At 40.1% G+C, this 27,220-nt stretch overlaps 1 protein-coding gene across 2 annotated transcripts; it reads right to left on the minus strand.

The window, feature by feature from the left end:
• Positions 1 to 119: 119 nt before the first annotated feature.
• Positions 120 to 26,109, minus strand: cryzl1 (crystallin, zeta (quinone reductase)-like 1). 2 transcript variants are annotated; one of them, XM_080017000.1, is made up of 12 exons: positions 25,928 to 26,109; positions 21,099 to 21,176; positions 12,462 to 12,534; positions 12,298 to 12,342; positions 3,653 to 3,721; positions 3,304 to 3,437; positions 3,116 to 3,227; positions 2,525 to 2,623; positions 1,707 to 1,831; positions 1,505 to 1,610; positions 1,094 to 1,139; positions 120 to 731 (listed from the first exon to the last, which is right to left on the minus strand). In XM_080017000.1, exons 1-12 carry the CDS (start codon positions 25,991 to 25,993, stop codon positions 635 to 637), a joined length of 1,050 nt encoding a protein of 349 aa, XP_079873126.1. In that variant the 5' UTR covers positions 25,994 to 26,109; the 3' UTR covers positions 120 to 634. The 2 variants fall into 2 exon arrangements, with proteins under 2 accessions (XP_079873126.1, XP_079873127.1); XM_080017001.1 differs by lacking the exon at positions 2,525 to 2,623.
• Positions 26,110 to 27,220: the final 1,111 nt, after the last annotated feature.

Here is a 27,220-nt window from a genome sequence, read left to right on the forward strand (position 1 = left end):
TTGAAGGTAACACCCAGGGAGACAATTGAGGGGCACAGTCTTGTAACTTACTTCTGACCAATGGCACACAACCTCTCTTTGGTATAAAGCCCTCCTCTTCAGAAAGAGCACCAGACTGGTCAGAACACTGCTTTGGAGCAGGACTGAATGTCTTTATTCTGCAGAATAAATATCTTTAATATTCTCAGTTTTGTTTTCTTGTAGCGGGCAGATTAAACTCACCAACCATGCAGGAGAATTTCTTCTACACCATGGTAATTCACTCACAAACTAATGAAACTGAACAGTTTTTCAAATATCATTATAACAGACTACCAACAAAAATATTAATTGACAATTGAATATGAATCAAAGTTGAAAAGTAATTTCTCATAAATTCTCAGACTTATCAACACAACAGTTACTTAGGTGTGGTCTATCTTTAATATTCAGAGTGTCTTAACTGGTCATTTATGGTGTGGATTGATTAAAATCACAAATTAACATGAGGGTTGCCGGTACTGTGATTTATAAGAATGTAAATGGTAAAGATAGTGCTGAACTATGGAAGTATCTACTGTCACAATAATGATTTCACATGATAGTTACATAACGTGAATGACATCATGATGAGCATTCCCAGCCCTGGGTGTAGTTAGAGCTGAACTACAGCTTTCCTTTTCAGGCAACGTTGGACCATCTCCATGGCAACTGGGGCTTCATACAGTGGGACCGGCTCCTCTGGCTGCGGCCTGGAAGGAAACAGAGTTTGGGAAGGCAAAGGACAGAGAGTGACTTAATAGACTTACATATTACTAAAGATAGACAGAACTCAGTAGGAATGCCACTAGAAGTGAAAACAAACCGCGGCCACATAACTGGCCTTCCTAACAGTCAGCACCATCGAAACACTGACTTAGCAACAGCTATCACCTATTGTTGTAGAGCCAACATGGTTGCTGGTGAACACTGCAATTTGATAATTATTTCTTAGTTTGCTCCCCTTTTGTTTAGTTTCATGCGGTGTTAAAAAACATGCAGCAATTTTTTCAGCTTGTGGAATTTACTTGGGTTTAAACTACCGATACAATATGTAGAGACATGCTAATGTTACCTGAGAACCCTGGCGGACATCTTCTCCACAATGTCCTTCAGAATGTCTAATAGAAGAACAGTGTTAGGAGTAACACGACAGGGCTGAGCATGTGTGTGATGCAGATACTGTATATACATATCCAGCTATATAGATTTACAGCTGTGTGTACACACACACACACACACACACACACACACACACACACACACACACACACACACACACACACACACACACACACTATATTTATATTTATAGATAAACACACAGCTATATAGAGATACACAGCCACAGCTATATAGATATTCAGCTAAACAGATACACAGCTAAACAGCTATATCGATATACAGATATATAAATATAGAGACACAGTATAGATATACACATATATCAATTTACAAATAAACAGTGTGGTGGTGTGCAGGATACGAAGGTATCGTCCTTGCTGAGCAGCGGAAGCCGTCCAGACCTCGTGGTTGAGGAAAGACACGGATGCCGACTTCAAAAAGAGCATCTTGCTGTCTGGAGGATCCAGCTGCACAATGCAGAGCAGCACAGCTGGGTCATTTAAGTTCTTATCAGATGCTTCCTTTGCGTATTAGTCCTCATACTGTCCAGAACTAGCTACTACCTGCAGATCCTGGTGTGACGTCACCCAGTGTCCGCCAACACCAAGCACGCTGATGATGTCATGCTTGTGGGGGCGGAGCTTCACCTCCCCTGGCTCCTTCTCCTCTTCCTCCTCCTGGAGATGGACTAATAACAACAGTGATGACATTCAGAAGGAATTCAATTAATTAAAACCCCGCACAGAGTTCACTATATCATCATCACCCTTGAAAGGCTTTTTGATACATGTTTAGTTTATCTGCATTCAGTTTGCCAAGTGGTCTTTCAGAGTGTCTGCAGATATCACAGGTTAATCTAATACTTTTGAGTCCTTCCTAAGACAAATCAGATGAATTCTCTCTTCTTCAATAAATTACTGCAGGTAAGTAATAAAATAAATCAAACTAGTACTTCTTTTTTCCTACAGAACTGGCAGGTAAGTAAAATAACTTTGTAGATTTCTCTCTACTGGTGAGTATAAAGGGAGCTGAGTTCATCTAGAACAAGTAAGTGTAGCAGGTAAGTATTGGGCTTAATTTTAGATCTGGGGCTTTATAACTTCAGAATGACTTATAAGATAAGACTTTATTATTAATTCCTGCACGGAAATTCAGGGTGAATTGAAGAACTTGACTAATTTTGGAAAAAAAAGAGAATTGTATGAAAGAATAAAATCTGATAAAATGTTTGTCAAAATAAAGACCTCCTAATTTCAAATTGAGGACTACATAATGACATTCAGGGTCTAATATTTGTAAAACTGGATTTAAGACATTTTTAAAGAACTTTGGCAGAGACTGGCATTGGGTCACCACACACACACGGAAGAAATTTGTTTACCACCGGTATCTACGACTATATCCACCCCTAATCCTCCCGTTTCTTCCAGAACCATGGACAGAAGGTCTGAGGAGCCGTCAAACACCGGAATCACCCTGACTACACACACACACACACACACACACACACACACACACACACACACACACACACACACACACACACACACACACACACACACACACACACACACACACACACACACACACACACACACACACACACACACACACACCAGTAGTGAAAAGCCTTAAATTAAATGATTTAAAATGCATCAAGGTCAAAAATGATGACCAAAAACTGAAATGGAGTACAATACTTTGTTATTATAGTTATTTTTATTAAATGCATTTAGTAAATTTATTGTTACTATTTGATTGTCTTTGAATGTAATGTATTACTGTAAAGAACTTTGCTTTACATGTTGTGTATGATATGAAAGGTGCTATACAAATGAAGGTTATTATTATCATTAAAGGGTAATTTGCTTAGTTGGCACCACCAACAATAACGACAGTTTGTAAACTGGTAAAATATTGATGTATTAAAGTTGATTTATTAAAATTATTAAATCTCCTCTGCAGTACAGACCTACGCTGGGCCTGAGCTGCTCCAGGAATGTCTGTTGCTGTGGTGTGTGCGACGTAGTCAAAACCTTGACTCCGTGGTAACCAGCGAGCTGGATACACAGTAGGCTGAATGACTGGGGGGGGGGGGGTGAGAGAAAAGTGTTTGAATCATCACACAAACAATAATCTATACACAGGAGGTGAACATACGCTGGCTCCGTCCAACACCAGTAGTGTGTTTCCGGCAGCCATCCGCGCATGTGTGTGTAGCGCCGTGTAAGCACACACACTGTCACGTATCGCCCCCGCCGCAGAGACCCAGGTCAGCGCCTCTGGCTTCTGGACTGTAACACACACACACACACACACACACACACACACACACACACACACACACACACACACACACACACACACACACACACACACACACACACACACACACACACACACACACACACACATTAACAAAAAGAAATAGTCGTTTCGGAGACCTGGTGTACACATGTAAAATGGGTTAAACTATACGTTTTACATTATACTAAACTTTATGTATTACCGAGGAGGTGTTCGTCCACGTCAATGACCTCACAAAGTCCAGAGCAGGGATAGTCCAGGGGCAGAATACCTGGAAAAGTAAGGGACGTATTGTTAGAGGAGGGAGACAAGGAGAGTTTTACAAAAGTACAAACAAACCCAATCCTTCACCAGACAGACATAAAACGACATGCACATGCACACACAAAACTACCCTGACAACAGTGAGGCGATTTTAAGGGAGTGGTATTGAAATGAGACAGTATTGTTCCTCAGCCAGTGTAGAGTATCTTTTGGATTAGAGAGAATATAATGTTTAACCCAGATACAGACAGTGGTATGACACCCATTCACAAAAATATTTTTTTTACATTTTCAATACAGTGTGTGAGAGAAAAATGCACATGACCAACTATTAGAATTATGTTTTACATGTTTTATATAGGACAATAGCCTTTTGTATGTTACGTGGTTTTAGAAACATTGCCTCTGGGTTTTAATGAGCCTCTCAAGAGTATGAAAAAACTATTCTTTCTAAACAATGTAAACTGTAGTATTGCAGAACCAGATCACATTTTATCCTCACTCAACCTTGTGTGGAGATAAGGACAACCCCAGGGGGGCTTGAAAGAGCATTGTGTGTTTGTTTTATTGCATAGTAGGATTGTATCTGTGATCAGAGTTGGACTGTTAAATCACTGTTTAAGGGTAACACCCAGCCACCCCCAACACCCAATTGAGGGGCACAGTCTTGTGAATGACACCTGACCAATGGCACACAACCTCTCTTTGGTATAAAACTCTCTTGGTCAGTAGTTGGGGTAGACTGATCAGGACACTGCTTTGAAGCATGATTATCTTTCTCTTTATTCTGCAGAATGAATACCTTAAATACTCTCAGTTTTGTTTTCCTACAGATTAACCTCGCCGACCACAATGTCAGAATTGCATTGCACTGCCAAAATTAGTGTAAAGTGCTAAATTAGGATGTATAGTTTGAGAAGAAATGGTTTGGCAAAAATCATCAATGTAAATTGTTGTCGGGGGGAATTCAGGGAATTCTCTGCTCGCCATATTGTGCGTTGACTGTCCAACTGATGCCTACACAGGATGCCTGCTATGACATTTCAAGTTCAAGATCAAGTTCAAGTTCAAGAGATTATTTGCCACATACATATACATAATGGTCATACATACATGCAGTCCAATGTCATGACACCTGGTGATTACGCACAATAAGCTCTAAAAATACAAAAAATACTAAAATGTCCGTAATCGACACGAGGGGCTTGTGCAGGCGGCCGCAAGGGGCCGCGCCACAATCGCGATTCTGGGTTCTATAATTATATTATCCTAATTGTCTGTGTTGTATTAAATATACATTTAAATCCTCCTAAATGAAACTGACCCTAACTTGTGACTTATTTTTTGGATTGAGTCTGCCGGACTCCCTGGGCAGCTTTCCGTCCAGGCTTCTGAATTGTTTGTGTTGATCCTTGCATTCTCACCGAAAGGTTCATTTGTTGGGGTGGTGACGGTGTCGTTTCTTTTGTTTGTTCGTCATCCATCTTTGTTTTGTGTTTTTCTTTCTTATTTGTTGTAACCTTATTTTAATTGCAGGTATAGGTATGGGCAAATGTGGTCTGACTAAAAGGATGTAAGGAACATCCATTTAATGTTACGATGCCATAACCCTCTCATGTCAAATAGCCGTATGCAAATGCACCGCCCAGACCGGTCCATAGGACCCGGTGTCACAAGGGAACTCTTCTGCAGATGCGGCAGCCAAGTCGGCCACTTACTCCCCCACTTCCCCCATTCCCCTGTGTTCACAACTTCCCCCTGCCACTCATAACCTCTCTTTTGACCAAATTGTTACTTTCCAACAGAACGCACCTCCAGTAGAAAAAGCCGGCTGGGGTCTGCATGGATGGGGTGTGGTATGGCCCCTCAGGAAGCCCCTACTTGTCCCGTTCACTGTTTCGCTTCCATGCTGTGTTGAGGCACGGTCGCAACGTCAAAACGAGGAATGCGTAGACATTGGGAGATAGCAGGGTTCTCTGCTTACGCTGAAATGTTTGCGCCAAATGTGAAATTTGTGCCACTAACAATGCTGCCAGAGGCACTCAGATTCCACAGTCAGCCCACCCGGCCCCTGACACGCAGTTTGATCACCTCATGATGGATTTCATAAACTTAACGCTGTGCCAAGGTAAGAAACACTGCCTGGTGGTAATTGACATGTTCTACAAATGGGTAGAGGTTTTCCCCACCGCGCATGTAGACGCCTGAGCCCTAAGGCCCTACTAACTGAGATCATCCCACGAGGGGGAATTCTGAGGAAAATTTCCTCTGACAATGGACCCCATTTAGTAAATACTATTTCTCACTGCTCGATCCACAAGGTTAGGGGTTACCATCCACAGAGTGGGGGAGCTGCAGAGAGGGCAAACGGGACGTTGAAGTCTAAACTCACTAAAATTATGGAGGAGACAGGGCTGCACTGAATGGACTGCTTGCCTCTGGTCCTCTGTGCTATATGTGGCTGTTCTCATACGGCCACCAAACTGTCTCCCTTTGAGGTGTTACATGGCCGCCCCATGCCAACACCAGTAAGCACTCCCAGAGGATTCCCCCTCACGGTGGAGGGCGTCACTGATTCCATGCTAAATTACTGTCGTACCAACTCCACAACTCTCAGTTCCATCCATTCGCAGGTTAAGGCAGCCTTGCAGCCCCCCCATGGAAGGGCCTCTCCACAACCTCCAGCCAGGCCAGTGGATTGTGGTGAAGAGCTTTGCCAGAAAGAACTGGTCCTCCCCAAGGTGGAATGGCCCATTCCAGGTTCTCCTCGTCACCAACTCCGCTATGAATGTTGGCAAACGAACCACCTGGATCCACGTCAGCTGCTGCCGCAGAGTTCCTGAGCTCGCTGACGATGATCACTGCCTCACAGAGCCATAGGCCACAGTGCCTGACTGACCAGCGGTATTGAAACGGTTTCTGCCAAAGGAGGAAGCCCTGGAAAATGGGTGGCCTGACATCCAATGGGGACTCTCGTTGCCTACATCCACATCCATCTACATCCACCCCAACAACGACATCTCAGCCCTGGCACCCAGCGCGCCTCCTTCTCCTGACAGTGTCCCTCCTGGTTGTTCTTCCTATCTTATGGCATCACCACCAGCCGTCAGACAACCCCCAAACCAGAGGGCCTACCAGTTTCCCGAGCCCCCGTAAATGCACCGGCCCTCCCCGACGGGGTAATAGACGTGTGGTGACTGGCCAAGAGCTCTGGGTCCTGCACCCACAGAATCCCCCTCACCTCTACGAGACCAACATGTGGTGGCGCTATGCCCGCCACACTCAATACAAGAGACTGCTATGTCTGCCCTAACATCCCTTCCTTGTCCCGTGCACCCACCCTTTATGCCTATAACATCACCGCCAATCACTCCAGATGTCTTTTGGCTCTAGCCACCCACCCAGGGACGGGCCCCTCCCGTGGGAATTTGTCCACACCCCTGAACCTCACCAGCTCCCCATTGCAGAACCATTCCTGCAATATGCTCTCACAGCTCATGGCATGGCCTCAGGTAGTCCCCTCGCTACCAACAGTTCTCACCCCTCCGGACATATGATTTGATGACAACCCACCAACAGGTTGCCCAGCGACGGTTCCACGTCGGTGAGTAACCTGTCCGCCTCCATGTGTACGCGTATTTACAGTTATTGCCCTGCTCTAAATGTCACTGCCCACTCTTCCTGTACCAGTAACTGCTACAATAGTGTGGCAGACCACGGGGGCGTGGTCAAGCTGCCACTGCAGACAGGCGGTGCAGGCTCCCATTCCGTGGCCGCTCAGCTGCTGCGGATTGGGCAAATGAACGGAGGGACTCCGCTGATTTGTCCGATACCAAACCCAGGAAATAATAAATGTTTTGTTGTCCCTGCAGCGAGAATCGGCGTGCTTGCAGGACATGTTGGACCAGGCGAGTAATCCCGATACGCAAGCCGCTGGACACGAAAAATTGGGAGCTTACTAACGTGCTGAAGTGCACAGACTATTTGCATATTGGCCTGTGAGCCCATGATTTGACATTTTGGCCCACGAGCCACTTTTTGTTTAAAAAGACTGAGAATAAAATACATGCAAACTGGCGCTGTTTCGCCTCTGCTGGCCTCCTCTTTTTCATTCCCTGGCCCTGCACCAGAACACACCTCCACAAATGGTAGTACCCCTGCTTGTGCATCTAATACCTCACATCTTGATTATTCCTCATCTGGATATGCAGAGAATGCCACTTCCTGTTCCCGCATTGCCCCCTGCCCCAACGGCACACAAGTCCTGAGCTATTGGTATTGGCATTGGCCACAAATATCACCCCCACTCCCATTTCAAGGGTTCTACTGTCCCCAGTCACTGCCACTACCACTCCATCCCCAGGGAGCATGGCATCTGGCCCGGTGGTGAAAAGTTCTTCCTCTCTGTCTTTCCTATGCTGTCTGTTAGTGAAATTATGAAAGAGGCATGATCCCACGTTTCCACCTGGTTTCCTTCATCAACTCCTCCATCACCATCACTGAAGCTATCCGCTCCGAGCTGACTGCACCCCGTCTGGTGGTGATACAGCGCCGTCTCATTCTTGACCAGCAGGCCGCAGCACTTAGGTGGCTGCACCCAGATGGACCCCACTTGCTGTGCTTTCATCCCGAGAACGACGCCGATGGCCGGATGATTCAGCAGGGTCTTAACAACCTTACCCAGCAACGGGACTTCCTCGTGACCTGTTAGGTCCAAGGGGATGACTGTTCGGCTGGCTTGCCGGCTGGCAAAAGACCCTTCTGAGGCTCCTGGTCCCGGTCATTGTCGTTCTTGTCTGTTTCACCCTGATCTTCTGTTGTGTGGCCCCAAGTGTTTGTGTTTACATTACCTGCATGGTGTCTACTTCCCTCACCCACCAGTACACTCAACTGACCCCTGACCCAACCTCTCCCTATGATGAGCTTGCCTGGACCTCTCCAGGCTACCCCTCCACTTATCCCCCTGATGCTGATGATTATCGCCTCTCTCCTCTGAAGGAGGCAAATTCTGCATACTGCCCTGTTCTGTTCGATGTTACTGTATTGCTGTGTCGTACTGTTGTATACTGTACTGTATATCTCCATACATACTTTATTCAAATGCACTTTTACTGCACATATCTGTATATACAAATAACCTATCCTTTATATACAACTCTATTCTCTTTACTTATATTTTGTACCCCCACTCTATTACCTTTTTGAATCTTATTTTATTTATATTATTCTATTCACTAACTGCATTATGTTTTAGGAATCAGTTTCAAATAGTTAGGTAGGTAGGACTTAGGTTAGGTATTATGTTATGTTATTATGTATTATGTTTAGTAACTATTGTGTTATTGCATAATCTCTGTGTGCGTTGCAAGGACATTTCACTGCATATACTGTATGTACAAACATATGTATATGTGACAAATAAACCTCTTGAATCTTGATCTTCTTGTGTGTGATATAAATAATCAAAGGAGGAAATGTATTTGCAAATTTGCGTCCTACCCTGTGTGTGCTCTTGTATAACATACTGCAACATGGAAAAGTATTGCTAATAGAAAATACAACAATTGATAATTGTGATGAAAATGCAATAATTAATACTTTATATGCTTGATATAAGAAACATCATAGTTTAAATGTATTTAGTCCCATAGCCGGTGCCAGCTTGCGTGACATCACAAAAAGGATACTCTTGGCTTATGTGTGGGTGACCATGATTGACCTTGGAATTTCCCAAACATTATGATCTCACAACCTCCTAGTTTGTTGAATATCAAACTTGTGTCACAAAGCAATGTTCGGCTCTTTTCTCTATAAAAAGCTCCCTTAGACAGTCTGTCAATGAGTGATTCTACTGGGCTGCAAAGTCAGATCGTCTCCGCTATTTGCAAACTTCTATTAAAAATGTACTTACAACACATCTAATGTTTTAATGCGGGAGGAATAAATTTAATTCCACAACAGTATTTTTGGAGGCCAACCCGGAAGTTAGCAACGCCCTGGTTGCCTCAATAAAAAGCCAATGGTATTTTTCCATTAGATATTGGATTATTGCAGAAAATAAGCTCTGATGAAAACATAAGTTTATGACACTTAAAACGGTTTGTTCAGAAAGATTATCTTCACAAATGAACACGGCTTTTATGATTTTTGAAGCATATACACAATCGCCAGAAGTAAAAAGCTAACGTGAGGCCATAACAGGTTGTGACGTGAGGTTGTGAGGAACAACACCACAGTCGAATGACTTCAATGTCCCCACCACTAAGCTTCCAACTTTGATTTTGCGTGCTTATCTCTTCTACAAAAGCCTTGAAAGTTTGATTTAAAATAGTTTGCAACAGTGCCAGTACAACCACAACAAGAGGCTGTAAAGGCAGACGAGTGAGTAGATGAGTTTCCGTGTTCAGCGTGATGACGTTTAATGTCCCTGGCAACTTCTGTATTCTCATTTAACCACTAGTTAGCAACCGGCTGTTTTAAGACACGTAAAAGCTTAAAAATTCACAAGTGGGGTAAATACTGACGTATTTCATGTTGTAGAACAAAACGTGAAAATCTCTCAAGCTTGCGTTAACCACAGACCTTATTTCAGGCATCCAACCAAAAAACCCATTCAAAAAAAACCTATAGACGACTTTGAGACGATAATTTGTCCTATGCATGGTTCAATTTTACGGAATCAGGTTCATGGATTCTTGTTATTTGTAGACGTCTGTGTGAGTCAGTGAGATTGCCATTGCTTACTGTATCTGTAGCTGCTGTGGCAGTTGAAAAAGAGATCCCATACTTGCAGAAAATGGGTTTGTTGCTTATACAGTGGGGCAAAAAAGTATTTAGTCAGCCACCAATTGTGCAAGTTGTCCCACTTAAAAAGATGAGAGAGGCCTGTTATTTTCATCATAGGTATACCTCAACTATGAGAGACAAAATGAGAAAAAAAAAATCCAGATAATCACATTGTCTGATTTTTAAAAGAATTTATTTGCAAATTATGGTGGAAAATAAGTATTTGGTCAATAGCAAAAGTTCATCTCAATACTTTGTTATTTACCCTTTGTTTGCAATGACAGAGGTCAAATGTTTTCTGTAAGTCTTCACAAGGTTTTCACACACTGTTGCTGGTATTTTGGCCCATTCCTCCATGCAGATCTCCTCTAGAGCAGTGATGTTTTGGGGCTGTCGCTGGGCAACACGGACTTTCAACTCCATCCAAAGATTTTCTATGGGGTTGAGATCTGGAGACTGGCTAGGCCACTCCAGGACCTTGAAATGCTTCTTACGAAGCCACTCCTTCGTTGCCCGGGCGGTGTGTTTGGGATCATGGTCATGCTGAAAGGCCCAGCCACACTTCATCTTCAATGCCCTTGCTGATGGAAGGAGGTTTTCACTCAAAATCTCACAATACATGGCCCCATTCATTCTTTCCTTTACACGGATCAGTCGTCCTGGTCCCTTTGCAGAAAAACAGCCCCAAAGCATGATGTTTCCACCCCCATGCTTCACAGTAGGTATGGTGTTCTTTGGCTGCAACTCAGCTTTCTTTCTCCTCCAAACACGACAAGTTGAGTTTTTACCAAAAAGTTCTATTTTGGTTTCATCTGACCATATGACTTTCTCCCAATCCTCTTCTGGATCATCCAAATGCTCTCTAGCAAACTTCAGACGGGCCTGGACATGTACTGGCTTAAGCAGGGGGACACGTCTGGCACTGCAGGATTTGAGTCCCTGGCGGCGTAGTGTGTTACTGATGGTAGCCTTTGTTACTTTGGTCCCAGCTCTCTGCAGGTCATTCACTAGGTCCCCCCGTGTGGTTCTGGGATGTTTGCTCACCGTTCTTGTGATCATTTTGACCCCACGGGGTGAGATCTTGCGTGGAGCCCCAGATCGAGGGAGATTATCAGTGGTCTTGTATGTCTTCCATTTTCTAATAATTACTCCCACAGTTGATTTCTTCACAACAAGCTGCTTACCTATTGCAGATTCAGTCTTCCCAGCCTGGTGCAGGTCTACAATTTTGTTTCTGGTGTCCTTTGACAGCTCTTTGGTCTTGGCCATAGTGGAGTTTGGAGTGTGACTGTTTGAGGTTGTGGACAGGTGTCTTTTATACTGATAACGAGTTCAAACAGGTGCCATTAATACAGGTAACGAGTGGAGGACAGAGGAGCCTCTTAAAGAAAAAGTTACAGGTCTGTGAAAGCCAGAAATCTTGCTTGTTTGTAGGTGACCAAATACTTATTTTACCGAGGAATTTACCAATTAATTCATTAAAAATCCTACAATGTGATTTCCTGGATTCTTTCCCTCCATTCTGTCTCTCATAGTCGAAGTGTACATATGATGAAAATTACAGGCCTCTCTCATCTTTTTAAGTGGGAGAACTTGCACAATTGGTGGCTGACTAAATACTTTTTTGCCCCACTGTATAAGATTAAGGAGAGATTTGGCTGCTTTTAACGAACAGCTAAACTCTGGAGTGATCAAGTAAAGAATTGTACATGCCTCTGTCTTAAATAATGTGAAGTGAAGCGTGACTGATCATGGACCACTGTGGAAAATTGTGTAAATAGAGGTTTTGTTTTTTACCTACAACCTCATCATCAGGCTGGAAGAAGGAAACATTGGCACCAACTGGAGGCATACAGACAAAAAAATGGGGTATCCATAGTTAGTACCTGTTTCTCATTTGTGTTCTCACACAAAACATTATGCATCACAAATTTTAAAAAAGTGAGAGAAAAAGTAATCACCTAACTGGATGATTCCAGCCACCTCTCTGCCGACAGGAATTAGATCTCTCTGAATTCCCAGATCACTAAACAACTGGAGAGGGATAGAGAAACAGAGGCAATCCATTACTAAACGCTATTAATAAACTGTATTACTCTGGAAACCATTGTGTTTAGTAATGTGAAGAAGTTAGAACATGATGTGGGAACCAAAAAAAGGTGGAAAAACAGAAACAGATGAGAGATAAAAATAACAGTAATAATTAAAGGTGTAAGCATCAATGAGCGGGTCCTCGATGTGAAAGTGTCGGTGGCACCCAAAATTTCGCCTAGGAGGCATCCGCGAAAATACAGGGATGAAAATGACCAGGTCTCTTGTAGACACTCTAAGTTTGAAATTGTTCTGATAAATCACCTAAGAGTTTGCGAAAGTACAAAGCATAAAATGACCAAAAAGTGAGGAAAATTCAATATGGCCGACTTCCTGTTGGGTTTTGGTCATGGCTGCAAAATATAATATTTTTCAAGTCTAGTGAGGTTACATATGTGTGCAGAATTTTGTGAGTTTTTGTGGAAAAAAAGTGAATAGCTTTGATTTTATTTCTAGGAGGCGGAGGCGGACATTTTGACACGCCCATGCACTGGACCCATAGAATATCAAATGACACACTAGGACTGACTAGCAAAGTTTAGTTAGTTCTTGAGTTTAAGGCCCCAAAAATCACGTAAAGGTTTCACGTTTTCAAACATGAAATTCAACATGTTGCCACGACCATATTGTGTGACGAAAACAAAATCAGAGAACTCTCTCTCTCTCTCTCTCTCTCTGCACTGCTTCAATATTATTATTAATTGATTACTTAGGACTAGAACACCTTAATATGGGAGAAAAGTGGGAGAAAAATAATAAAATAAAACAAAACCAGTCATTACTTAATAATATTGATGGGTGGACCATGACCAATGTTTCTTGAGGCCCCCAAAAAAGCTGACGCAATTTGGCTGAAGAAGAAGAATAAACAGAGCAATAACAATAGGATCCTCATCCTACATTCTGTAGACGAGGACACTAACAAGAAGAATAAACACAGCAAGAACAATAGGATCCTCATCCTACATTCTGTAGGTGGGGACTCGAATTAAAGCTGCAAGCAGCAATGAGCAAAGTGCAAGTGCCGGTGGGACCTGATAAATGGGATTGGAGGAGGCCGCGAAAGCACGGAGCATGAAAATCACCCAAAAGCGACAAAAAAGTCTCATAAACAGTGCCTTTTTCCAACATGAGGTTCAAGGCTGTACCACGCCCACAACAAATTTTTTAATAACTTTTGATCAGGAATGTGTGTTGTAGATGCTCACCAAGTTTGAAGTCAATCCGATAAATTGTCTAGGAGGAGTTTACAAAAGTAAAAGCAAAAATTGTTATACAAAAGTATAAAAATGACGAAAATGTGACTAAAATTGCACCTTTAATCCAATATGGCGCCTCTACATGGCAGCCCACTGCTCCTTGATACATCAGATACTAGGATGGGTAAATGCAAAGAAATTGCAAATTTCAGTGGGACTGCTAAGGGCATATAAAGAATACAAAATATTTTAATAACCTTTAATCATGAAGATATCTTGCAGATACCCGCCAAGTTTGAAGTTGATCGGGTAAAATCGTCTAGGAGGCGAAAGTATAAAGCATGATGTAGATCGAAAAGTGAAAAAATTACAATTTCTAATTTGTATTTTATTTTAAATTACACATTTAATCCAATATGGCCAACTTCCTGTTGTGTGTGTGTGTGTCATGGTGGCAATATAATTGTTTTTTTTAAGTCTGGTGATGTTCAATATGTGTACCGAATTTCATGAGTTTTCATTGAGAATAGGTTTGATGTTTTGAAATTTTCAAGAGGGCGTGGCCAGCCATTTTGCCACACCCATGCATCGAACCCATATAATATCGATGGGGAGACCAGGACTAACGTGTGTTCAAAGTTTTGTGAGATTTCAAGTTTCTTAAGGCCCCCAAAAAGTTGACGCAATTTAGTTGAAGAACAAGAACAACAAGAAGAATTAAAGCTGCAAGCAGCGATGACCGGGTCCTCAAAGTGCAAGTGGCAGCGAGAACTGATAAATCGGCTTGGAGTCCGCGAAAGTACAAAGCATGAAAATGACCGAAAGTGACTAAAATTGCACCTTTAATCCAATTTGGCCGACTTCCTGTTGGGTTTCGGTCGTAACGGCAAAAAATATATTTTTAAGTCTTGTGATTGTTTGATTGTGATGTTCCATATGTGTACCGAATTTCGTGAGTTTTTGTGGAAAAAAGTGAATAGGTTGGTGGGGCAGTTTCGCCACCACACGCCACCCAAGTGGCGTCATCAGAGACCTCCGGCACAGAGACACAGACTACGGGGGGTTGATAACACCAGTTTATTGTAGAGATGAGGCTAGGTGGAATTAGCCAGGAGCAGATGGAACATGTAATGACACAGGGCTCCCATCCTGACTGAGTGTGTGGATGGGGTTTTTAAACCTGATGCTCGTTAGCCCAACCAACGAGCAGGTGTGGCTACTTAGGCCACCATATCCACGACAGTTGATTTTTTTTCTTTCTTCTAGGGGGCGTTGGCGGCCATTTTGACACGTCCATGCACGGGACGCATAGAATATGAAATGACACACCTGGACTGACGAGTGGTCAAAGTTGAAAAACAAACAGAGCAATACCAATAGGATCCTCATCCTACATTCTGTAGATGAGGACCCTAATAAACAGAGGAATAACAATAGGATCATCAATCTACATTCTGTAGATGAGGACCCTAACAAGGAGAAGAATAAACAGCGCAATTACAATAGGATACTCATCCTACATTCTGTAGATGAGGACCTTAATAAACACAGCAATAACAATAGGATCCTTGTCCTACATTCTGTAGCTGACGACCCTAATAAACAGAGCAATAACAATAGGATCCTTGTACTACATTCTGTAGACGAGGACCCTAAATATAGCTGCAGGCAGAAATAATTAATATTATATTTAATACAATATCATAGTTTTACAGTTTCCCAGGTTCTCTGAAACGCAGCACGATTTTGAACACTGCATGAGCTCCTGTGTCTCCTGGTTGCTCGTCTTGCGGATAAACCGCTGTCTACACAGCTTCACCCTCCTGTCTTTAAAACAACAGTACATGATTGCCTGTAAACCAGAACTTCTGATTGTTATAACTCACCGCGTTTTGTGCCATGTCGGGCACCTCATTTATTTGTTTAGCTTTTTCCTTGGATTACATTTTCAGTAAGTTAAGTTTTCCATGAAATACAAAAAATGTTGTGGTATTTCTGTGAGTAATTACCAATGCACGGCTTCTTTACTTCCGACGCCTCGTTGGATCTTGAACGCATCACTAAGTCACACATTTCAGTGGTTTTGTCTGGACGCAGTGCCGAATTTATAAGGACTACTTTTTATTGTATTTTGCATTACACTGGCAAAGCAATGTGGACCACGAACTTCAAATATAAATCGAACAGATCTCCTACCAGGTAAGAAGCCGTATAAATATACACGTTAATCGATAGTTCGGTAACATTGAACCACTAGAGTGACCGAGCCCACGGCGCACACTGGACATTCTCTATCAGAATCTGGACATTTATAGTAAATAATCTGATGTCATAAAGAATCTTACTGTAAATCTCATCTCGTTCATTTAAGAACGAGAGGTGTAACGTGTCAGTTCACCAACAACAGATGAATATTTTTGGTCAAAATTGTTTGTTTCTGCACTAACATCTGCTCTGTACATGGATCGATTTGGATGAAATTTTAAACCAAGGCATCCTTGTGACAAACCAGTCTAAACGACATGTCAACCATGTTCCTACAGCAGGTTCTGGCGAAGTGTGTCTTCCTGATAGTTTTAGCCGGGTTGGACAAATTTCGGGATAAAATGAATTCTGACAGCGCAGCTCAAACAAGACATCAACTGTGTTCATATGTTATGCCCAAGTTGGTGTTCTAGATAGTTTTGACTTCAAAATTCAGAGGATTTTCCCCAGAACAATACCCCAATGAATATAGTTGAAGGCAGCAATACACCAGGTTCAGTTTAGTCGTGTTAGATATGTATTGCAGTTCTCCGGATTCTGTGCAATGTAGCATGAGTTCAAATTTTTCGATTTATATGACCAATCAGAGACGAACCATGGATTTATATAGCATTGGTTCACGATGTTACAAAGTGACTGTGTTCTCAATATAACGCCAATGTTATTGGGCAATTGTTGGTGAGTTTTTAAAGTTTTATCAATATTTCCCGATACAAATGTAGATCAGTGTGAATCAAACTTGAACAACAACACAAATGAAACATTCCCATTGTTGTTTGAGAAAAGAACTGGGAAACATTTTGCTTCATTGGTTTCATTTGCCAATAATCGTACAGGGTTGTTCCCTTCTGCTGGTGCTACAGACAAAATAACATCAAGGTGCTGGTCTAATACTTCCTGTAAAATATCAACTGGCTGTAAACATGTGTCCGTAAACATACCATGTTGTTGTTTATCAGTTATGTCAGTCTTTATCAGTCATGTTTCATCAATATTTTCATCTTCTGACCTTCAATCTTAATTTTCAATATTATTACATAGGTTCATGGGATCTTCTTTAATTTAGGAAAGAGGATTATTGCATTCATTGTTCAATTCTACATCCTGAAACCACTTGCTATGTATACTCAAATATGCCAACGCCCACTTTCGGCTATTATTCGGCATCTGGAACAATAACAAAAACAAACTTTGTAATAACTTTACATAACAATAATAATACATTTTATTTTATAAATATAATAAGTAAATGTTCGTTCTAATTAGTACTTCATTGTATTTTTTAAGTTAATAATCGACAATTGTAAAATTACGTTTAATAGATTACTTTTCTATATTGTAATGCCAACAACATTTATTCGAATTATTATGGAAAAACTTGGCAGTACCTAACACTTTGTCTTTTAATTTAAATCTGCTTAGTTAGGCTGTAGGAAACTGTTTATACATGATGTTTCTTTAAAACTCCCGTTTTTTTTTTTGTTTTTTTTTTACTTTAACCCAAACAGTAATTTTCACAACTTACCTTGCTGTATGTAATTGTGATTATATGCTGTGTGATTGTATGCGGGGATGTTTGGAGAGTACCAAGTGGAGAGGACCAAGTGATTCTTTTTGACCGTGTCAGACCAGAAAATCACAGATTCTTTCTTTAATTGCTCTCCTATTGCGGGAGCGACACCGGGCTCAGGTTGGGAGGAGGGCATGTTCAAGTGCTAGTTGTTTGAGGAAGACCAACAGCATCAGCTCCGGGGGGCCACATCCCCGCTGCTCGCTGCCAAGCCGAGAGTTGAGGAAGCACCGGCACTCCTGCTGTACGTGTCACGTGGTTGTTTTTCTGCTCTGTACAAGTTCAAGTTCAATCAGCTGTTCGTGTCACGTGGTTGTTTCTCAGCTCTGTACGACTGGCTGTTTGTCTTGTGTCTTTGTAGGTTGAGGAAAACGGACTGTCTCAAACTGTACTGAAAATAAATCTCACAAATTTATCATTGTTGTAATGGAAGATTTTATCGTGAAAATCATCAAGATCGTTTAATGGTCCAGCCCTACCATGAAATACCAAAAATATTGTGGTATTTCTGTGAATAATTATCATTTCGTTGTGACGTGGCGCCGCTCGTAAGCGGCAGCCTGCACCGGCACTTCTCGTCTATTACTCTATCGTACTGTTGTATACTATACTGTAAATATTTTTACGGCACATATCTGTATATACAAATAGCCTATCCCATATACATAACTCTATTCCCTTCTATTTTGCACCCCCGCTTTGAATTATCTTTTTGAGTGTTATTAAATTTTTATTTAATATATATTATTCTATTCACTAACTGTTTTACGTTTTATGAATCAGTTAGTTAGCTAGGTAGGAATTAGGTTAGCTATTATGTTCGGTTTAGTAACTATTGTGCATAATCTCCAGGTGCGTTGCAAAGGCATTTCACTGCATATATATATATATATATATATATATATATATATATATATATATATATATATATATATATATATATATATATATATGGAAGTATGTATATATATGTGACGAATAAACCTTAAATCTTGAATTTCACGGCTTCTATTTTTCCAATGGCTCGCTGGATCACAGTCGCACATTTCAGTTTTTTCAAGTTTTTGTTGATAACTTTTTTTTTTCTTCATATTTTTTTATTAATCCGGCGAAGTAATGGGGACCACGGAGATCATTTATAAATCAAACAGATCTACTGTCATTTACCAGGTAAGAAGGTACAAAAATACACATAAATCCATAGTTGGTAACGTCAAACCACTACAGAGTGACAGTGTACACTGCACACGGTGGCGAGGGACATTGTCAATCAGAATCTGTACATGTATAGTAAATAGTATGATGACGTCATAAAGTGTCTTACTGTAAATCCCATCTCGTTCATTTTGTTTATGAATAGGGCTGTGTCAGTTAAGCAAGACAAGCTGAATATTTGGGATCAATGTTGTTTGGTTTTTGACTAATATCTGCTCCATGTGTGGATCGATTTGGATGGAATTTAAAACACAAGATCCTTGTGACATACTGGTTTAAACGGCACCTTGTTTGTGTGCCAAACCGTGTTTGTAGCTTCAGTCATTATTGTGTTCCAGATACTTTAAGCCGGGTTGGACATATTTCAGCGTGAAATGCATTGGATTGTGATATCGATCAAATTTGGTTGGTTTGTCGCAAATTTCTGCTCGATATGGGGATCAATTTGAATGAAACTTCAAACACAAGGTTTTTGAGACATACAATACATAAACCGTGTTCTTGGTTGAATGTTAGATAATTATTAGTTATTTTTGATCAAGGTTTTCTGAGATTTGTATTTTCTTTAACATAAGGATAAATGAATACTAAGGATTGTTGTTCAGTCCACTCCTCTGACTGACGTTGCGACTTGGTCGGGTTACACTGAGGAAAACCTGTTGGGATCGAGGGTCGGGATTGAGGGTCATTCTGAGTCCACCGTATCCACTACGAGGTCGAGGCGGAGGGAAGTTTATTTTTTGATTTTATTTATTTTTAAAATGTAGATTAAATGTTTTGGAAATAAATTGTGCATAAATAAAGACATGTTTACTTTAAATGAAGCATCTTATTTTTCATTTGTTTTTTCCCCAATCACTGTAGACATACATCTGGACCAATCACCCTGCACTTACATCACTGAATGTTCCTCTTGTGTCGTTTAGTTGAAATGTCCCTCAAAGTGTTACAATTACGATCCTGGATCCTGGATCATGCAGTAAGGACGCAAAAGAAAAAGGACGGTTCCTCCAAAGGTTCTTAGAACTTCCTACGGTGCAAAAGCGCCTTTGTGACCGTTTATAGCTTTTGGGATTTTGTGAAACGCAGCACGAGTTTAAGTTTCCAGGCCTTGAATTTAACAAGCAGTCCCGATTTGTCCACTGCTGTCAGCCATGCCTCTAGCTCCCGATTTGTGGCCTTGATGGATGCAACGTCCTTTCGGGTACAATCAAAGGTCTTGCCAAGGCTTTTGATGGGTTTCTCAGTGATGGGATCTGGGTGCCGTCCAGAGAGAAGCGGAACTTGTCTGTCACTTTCCCTCTTTTGAACAGCAGGGACCTCGATTTTTCAGGCTTGAAACACATCCGGGCCCAAGTGAGGATTTTCTCCAAGCCCTGGAGGATCCATCGGCAAAAAGGCACTGATGTCTTAACTGTCAGGTCTTCCATAAAGGCTCTGATGGGGGGCTGGCGGACTCCAGACTTTGCGAGCTGCACTCGACTTCGGCTGACTTGACCAACATGTTCATGGCCAAGGCAAAGAGGATCACTGAAATCATGCATCCAGCCACTCGGATGAGACTGTCCCAGAGGTGACTCTCACTTTGAAACTGTTGTAAAAGTCCAAGATGAGGTCCCTGATTTTGCGTGGTACATGGTGCCGATGCAGTGCTGTTTCCACCAGCTTATGGGGAATGGATCCTTAAGCATTGGTGAGGTCAAGTCACAGCATTGCTAGGTCTCCTTTCCCTTCTCAAGGTGTTTTAACAATTACCTGGATCATGCAGTAAGGACACAAAAGAAAGGGAAGGGTTCCTCCAAAGGATCTTAGAACTTCCTGCGGTGCGAAAACGCCTTCTGTGACCGATTATAGCTTTCAAGGTTTTGTAAAACGCAGCTTAAGTTTTCCCAGTTTCCTTTAAATGCAGCATCGACCCAAGTTGTCTTTCTATGTAAAGCAAATGCTATGCAGTCCACAGGACGCAAGTGGCTGGATGTGAATGACTTCGAGAGATGAAGCTTGGACTTTTACAACTTTGGTTGATGATGTCACAAAGCGCCCCACTCATGAAAGTAATAAAAGTGCACCAACGTTCTTCTACTTCAGGTAAAATTAAAAGTTTTTAAACTAATTTCTGCTTCAAATGTACATCGATAGTAACACATCGATCAAACTCGAACGACAAGACGGTTGAAGCGTCCCGGCTCTAACGAGACTAAAAACAAAAAAATCTGAGCAATCACAATGGGGTTAATAATATTGTCATCATCAGTTACCTTGAGGTCCAGTGGGCTGAGTCCACAGGCCTTCACCCGAATCCTGACATGGTGGCTATCTAAACCTGTGGAAAGAGTCTAGAGAGAGTGACGGGAAGAAAGAGAGACAGACCAACACAAAAACATATTCACCTTTGAGACATCCAAGTAATTAGAAAAGGAGACTAATGACTTATACTGTGAGTAAAATAAGTAGTTTTAAAAAATCACACACACACACACACACACACACACGCACGCACGCACACGCACACACACACACACACACACACAGTATGAGTTGTTTCAAATTATTTATAAGGATTCTATTGAATATAATTTGAGGGGTGACGTGGCATTTTTATATTATATTGAGTAAATAGGCTTTCACTAACGAACAAAAGACAAAATTATGGATTAACTACGTCGGGGTGAGTGAAGCTATAGAACTAACTTATATTAAAAAAAGGTTTCACTCGCAATGAGACACGTGTGCTAAGATGTCCTAGAGACGCGAGGCAAGGAAAAAATAAAAAAGGAGCACTGACAATGGATCTGGTTCTGAAAGTTCTTATTCGGGTTTATGTTCACCTCTACCCCAGACTCCTATCCTATCCCAACCCAAAGAAGATCTGCACTGAAGTGCCTGAAATAAGAGAAGAGGCGGTATCCAAACGCTGACAAAAGCTATTAATGTGCTGAACGGCCGTTTTAATAAGTTTGAGCAAATGGTATATAAAAGCCAAAATTGCAATTGTGCAGGAAACCTGAAAGGACTGGAACTTTAGTTGAACAGAACATGACACTATGAAGAAACTGAATGACCAGATTACTGCTCTGCAGGAGAGACAGGAAGAGATGACACAGTACAGAAGGTGGTGGAATCTGCATCTTTTGAATCTTCCAGAGAGCAGCAATGAAGATGTGAGAAAGGAGGTCCTCGAGATCATCGCTCAAATTGTCCCAGAGAAGAAGAACAAGCTAGGATTCATGGTCGACGCGGTGCATAGAGTCGGGGGCCCAAGAGAGGATAAAAGCACACGCCCCATCATTATGCAGTTTACCATGCCCACCTTCAGGTATAAAGTATGGAGGGCCCCCAACGCGGATGTCATGAAGGAAAATAATCTTTGGATGGCAGAAGATTTAACTAACTTTGAGAGACAGTGCAGAAACAAACTTTGGCCCCTTGCCAAGCAAGCGTGCACCGAAGGAAATAAGACCAAATGGCAGGGTACTGTTGCCATTATTGACGGTGTGAGATTTGCTGCATAAGATAATGTTAACTGATTCATAAGGTAATTCAACTACTTTAAATTTACTATGTATCCTATGTTTGGGTGGTTAACTTTTATTTTCATGCCTACATGCTTGATTAAGCCATATGTTCACTTCACTGGTTAAAAAACCCTTAATCCTTAAAAGGATTTTAAGTTACTTATTATTCAGAGGTTTCTATTTGAGAATATCCAATTTCTCTCACAGTTTCTGTCTCGGAGCTTTATAAATTAATAGTTGTTCTTAAAAAAACATCCAGTTATTTAATTTTTTTTTTTTTTTGTTTGTTTTTTAATGGCAGACTTATATTTTAGTTATTTAAAAATAATATCTCTTAATGTCAGAGGTAGCCGTGATAGTACTAAGAGGAAATACTTTTTTATGTTTTGTAGATGTAAAAATGCTGACTTGATATTTTTACAAGAGACTCATTCAGGTGACGGTGATATGAAGATTTGGAAAGCACAATGGGGTGACCAATGTTACTTTTGTCATGCTTATCAACATTCAGCCAGTGTCACCTTCCTCCTTAACAAGTTTAAAGGACACATTGTTGAAGCATTCACTTCAGATGAGAGTAGCTGGATAATCCTGGTTTTCAAATTAGATAACACTTTTTTATAGTTTGTATATACATGTACATAGATAATATATATATATGTTGAAATGACTAAGGGGGCCTTTAGAGCAAAATGGTTGGAACTAGGGGAAATAAACTCTAGTTACTTCTTTGCCTTAGAGAAACAAAACTGTAATAGAAATAATATTACTGCCCTTAGGGTTAACAATAACATCATTTCCAACCCTTTGGACATATCAAGATATATGTTTGTTCATTTTATAGTAATATACTGTATATAGTAAGTCAAATTCTCCGGTCAGTGACAGTGATAGATTTAGTGACTCAACTAAAGAATTTATACTGACTATCTCAAAACATTTTAAGCTGAATCGTGAATGATCCGTTATACAACAGGAAATCTCAGAAGCAATTCACTCAATGAAAAAGGGGATGTCACCAGAGATTGATGGGCTTTCTGTTGAATTCTATCTACATCTTGGGACATAACTGAAAGTCCTTTATTAGAATTATTTCAAGTTCAAGTTCAAGTTCAAGAGATTATTTGTCACATATTTCAAGAATGTATTGCTAGAAATGAAATGTCCACAACTATGAAACAGGATATAATAATTCTAATCCCTCAGCCAGATAAAGATCGTTTATTGACAGAAAATTGGAGACCTATTATCCTCCTAAACATAGATTACATGATTATCTCATTGACATTTGCCAAGCGTATAAAGAAAAATCTTGACACGATCATAGGTGAAACGCAAACAGGCTTTATGACCAACCGTCACATAAATTCTAACATAAGCCTTGTTGTTGATTACTCTGATAAGATTGAAACTGATGCTCTTATACTATTTCTTGACTTTTATAAAGGCATCCGATACTGTAGAACATTGTTTCTTATTTAAAGCACTCCTAACTTTTGGCTTTGGGCAAAACTTTGTATCGACAGTTGATATGTTTTATAAGAATATTGACAATTGTGTCATGCTGTATTTAAACAGGACCAAAAGGTTTCCTGTTTTGAGATCAGATCATCAAGGATGTCCAATTTCACCCTTTCTGTTTCTGATTGTGGTTGAAATACTGTCTTTGCATATTTTACATAATCCAATTATTAAAGGTTTATCTATTTTTGGTAAAGAAATCTGATTTACCCAGTTAGCTCAAGATACAGCTTTATTTCTAAGAGACAAACACCAGATTGAAAATGCCACCTCTAATAGACCAGTTTTCGGATGCATCAGGTTTAAAACTCAACAAATCTAAATGTGAAATCTTATGCCTGTATCAGACTGACAACATTTTTTAATGTAATATATCTGTTAAGAAATGTGTTAAGTACTGTATCTCTGTATTGTTTGTAAGAACTGTATGGAGCGCCAACAGCTTAATTTCTCCCCCTAACTGAAAAATACTAAAACATTATTGTACTTATGGCTTCAAAGGGATCTCTCGATCTGAGGAAGGGTTCTTTTGACTAAAGCTGAAGGGGTTTCAAGATTTGCCTACCCAGCACTTTCCCTGAATGTTCATGACTCAACATGTAAAGACTTTCATAATAATAATGAATTCACAAACTTGATTAACACACAAAACTTTGTGTGGAAAAATAAGCACCATCATCTGAAGAAAACAATTCTTCATGGATCCAAGGCTGAGGGTGCCTTTGAATTATTGGATTTCATGGACTTGAATTATACCTTTAAGGTAAAATGGATAAATTAATGTTTAAAAATACTAAACTCATTATGGGACTTCATTCCATACAAAATCTTTAAGGAAATAGGAGGTCTGATTTTTTTAAATCGATGTGTAATGATAGAATTGCAAGGTTACCGGTGAAACTATCCATATTCTATCAATGCGCTCTTACACCGTGGAAACTGTGTTATTCACCTAACTTTTCTCCACATAAGTTTATAATATGGAACAATGAATGTATTACTAAAATGAACAAGTTAGTGTATTTGGAAAATTGGGTTGACAGAAACATCATCTTCCTAAAGGATTTATTTGACTCTAATGGTTAACTATTTAACTGTGAAGCTTTTCTTAAGGAGAAAGCATTCCCTATCAAGTTTAAAGAACTTAGAATAGTAATAAAATCCATACCCACTGGTATATTAGAATGAATGAAAAGCTATAAAAAGCAACATGTGGATGCTAAAGTTCTATTACAAATGCTCTAACAGACATATAAGAGAATGTTGTTTACACCATACACCATACTTTTCGTAACTCTTATTTTACAGACATTAACTGACACAAGGTGTGCTTCATCCTTTTCGATTCTTCATCACAAACAAAATTAGAGAAATACATCAAAAAACACTGCATAACATATATCCAACAAACATGTATTTTTCAAGATTTTCAAGGTTGATAACAAATGTACTTCCCGCAAAACGGAGCAAGAAAGTGTGGCTTTTCTATCGTTGCCCATATAGTATTACATTCTGGAAAGACTTTGAGAATCATATATTGTGCAAAACAACACATGCAATTATCATTGAAGGAAAATATATTGTCACTTATTTTGAATGTAACGATAGAAATGTATATACTATTGTTAATCTTTTTATTTTATTATGTAAATGTTATATCCATAAATCTACATTTCTTAATTCAATGGCATATTTTAAGTTGTTTATAATTGAAATTGATTGTTATTTTGAGTCTCTTAAATTTGTGACTTATAATAAAAGCACATGAGTAATTACAATTTACTCTGAAATGTATATCTGAAGAAAATGTCACCAGTTGAATCTTTTATTTCATTCTCTGATGTTTGTATGCATCTTTATCATGAATGATCCTTTGTTTATATTTAAACTAGTATGACTGATTGTACATTCTCACAATAAAAAAAACAACGAAAAACAGACTCTAGATAGAGCCAGAGAGCCTTAAGTATATGTAGGCTACGCGCACATCCTGGAATTTTGACAGAACATCCTTTAATAGCACATCCGGGAACTTTAATCACACAACTCACCGTCTCTTGTATCGTGAACTTGGTCTCAACATCTTCTTGTCCGCGTCGGAAGTACAAACCTTTCATGCCGATCAGTTTAATACGTAAAATACTGATGCGGCCAGCTGGGTAGATGCGTTTAAATATCCCTTGAAAAGTCGTGTATGCGTGAGCAGGATAGCTGCAGTGTTCTAGCACTGGCTGTCAGCTGATTTCCGGTGTTACCCTCCCCGTTGGTCTGTTTGTCTGCAGGTCGTCGCAATGCCGCCACCCACAGGCCCCGACCTATTACTGCGTCTCACGTGTCAAGCAAGCACAGTGGTGGAACTGAAGTATATTCAGACTTTTTGCTTAATTAAAAATACAAATACCTTGACAAAAAACCCCCCCAAAAAACTCTCATAAAAGAGAAGGCACCACATTGCTACTTCTACGTTAGCAAAAGTATATAAGTACTTGATCTTCAATGTTACAGTTTGTAATTTACAATTTAGAAGATAAAACAGAAAGTATTGATATTTGCTTTGAAATGTAGTAGAGTAAAAGTCGAAAGTCTTACATTTATAGAATTTGGATTTCCATCACAATTTCTACACAAATTCCTCTTTTTTCCATGGGCCAAAAATGATAATCCAATAATAATACCCAGGATAAAATCAATCACAGCCGTTTTAGTTTCAACAAGACTGTTTAAGATCATCATATTAATTATATGATTCCCACCCTGTGCAGACTCATGACTTTTTTAGATCTTAATTATCCAAAGTAATATTCCCCACCTATATTTATACCTACTCTCAGTACTCACAGTAACAATACTGCAACGAAGATCCTGCCATAGCCCTGTTATTCATCTTGTGCATAGAGCACATTCTGTATATTCTCTATATTTTGGGGTTTGGTTTGTTTCTTCTTATATTGCTAAGCTTTATTATATATAATTCCCCTGTCTGATTATGTACAACAATGCACCAACCCACCCAAGTCAAATTCCTCGTCCTGTACATTAAAATGTACTTGGCCAAATAAAAGCGATTCTGATATTTTTATTTTTATTTATTTATTTTTCTGGAGTGACTGATGACCTCTAGCCGAATCTGTTTTTTATATATTTATGCTGTATATATTATAAATGATATGTTTTTACATATTTATATTACATTTAATGGATTTATATATATATGTTTTAACTATATAACTTGTATATAAAATCTCGTTACTATAATAAGTATGAAGACCAGGTATAAAGGTAACTGACCAGTAAGTTATTTCGCGATTTTATTTCTTCAGGACCACTGGATGGCTGCTAAACGT

The sequence above is a fragment of the Zeus faber genome, assembly GCF_960531495.2.
Source record: "Zeus faber genome assembly, chromosome: 16".
Taxonomy (NCBI): domain Eukaryota; kingdom Metazoa; phylum Chordata; class Actinopteri; order Zeiformes; family Zeidae; genus Zeus; species Zeus faber.

Bases quoted from the DNA above. Each gene is read 5' to 3' on its own strand.
- cryzl1 (XM_080017000.1), bottom strand. From the start codon at position 25,993: ATGAAAGGTTTGTACTTCCGACGCGGACAAGAAGATGTTGAGACCAAG. The intron at 1,832-2,524 runs GTAAACAAATTT...TGTTGTTATTAG, and splicing joins TATAGTCGTAGATACCGGTG to TCCATCTCCAGGAGGAGGAA. The intron at 732-1,093 runs GTAACATTAGCA...GTTTCCTTCCAG, and splicing joins ATGTCCGCCAGGGTTCTCAG to GCCGCAGCCAGAGGAGCCGG.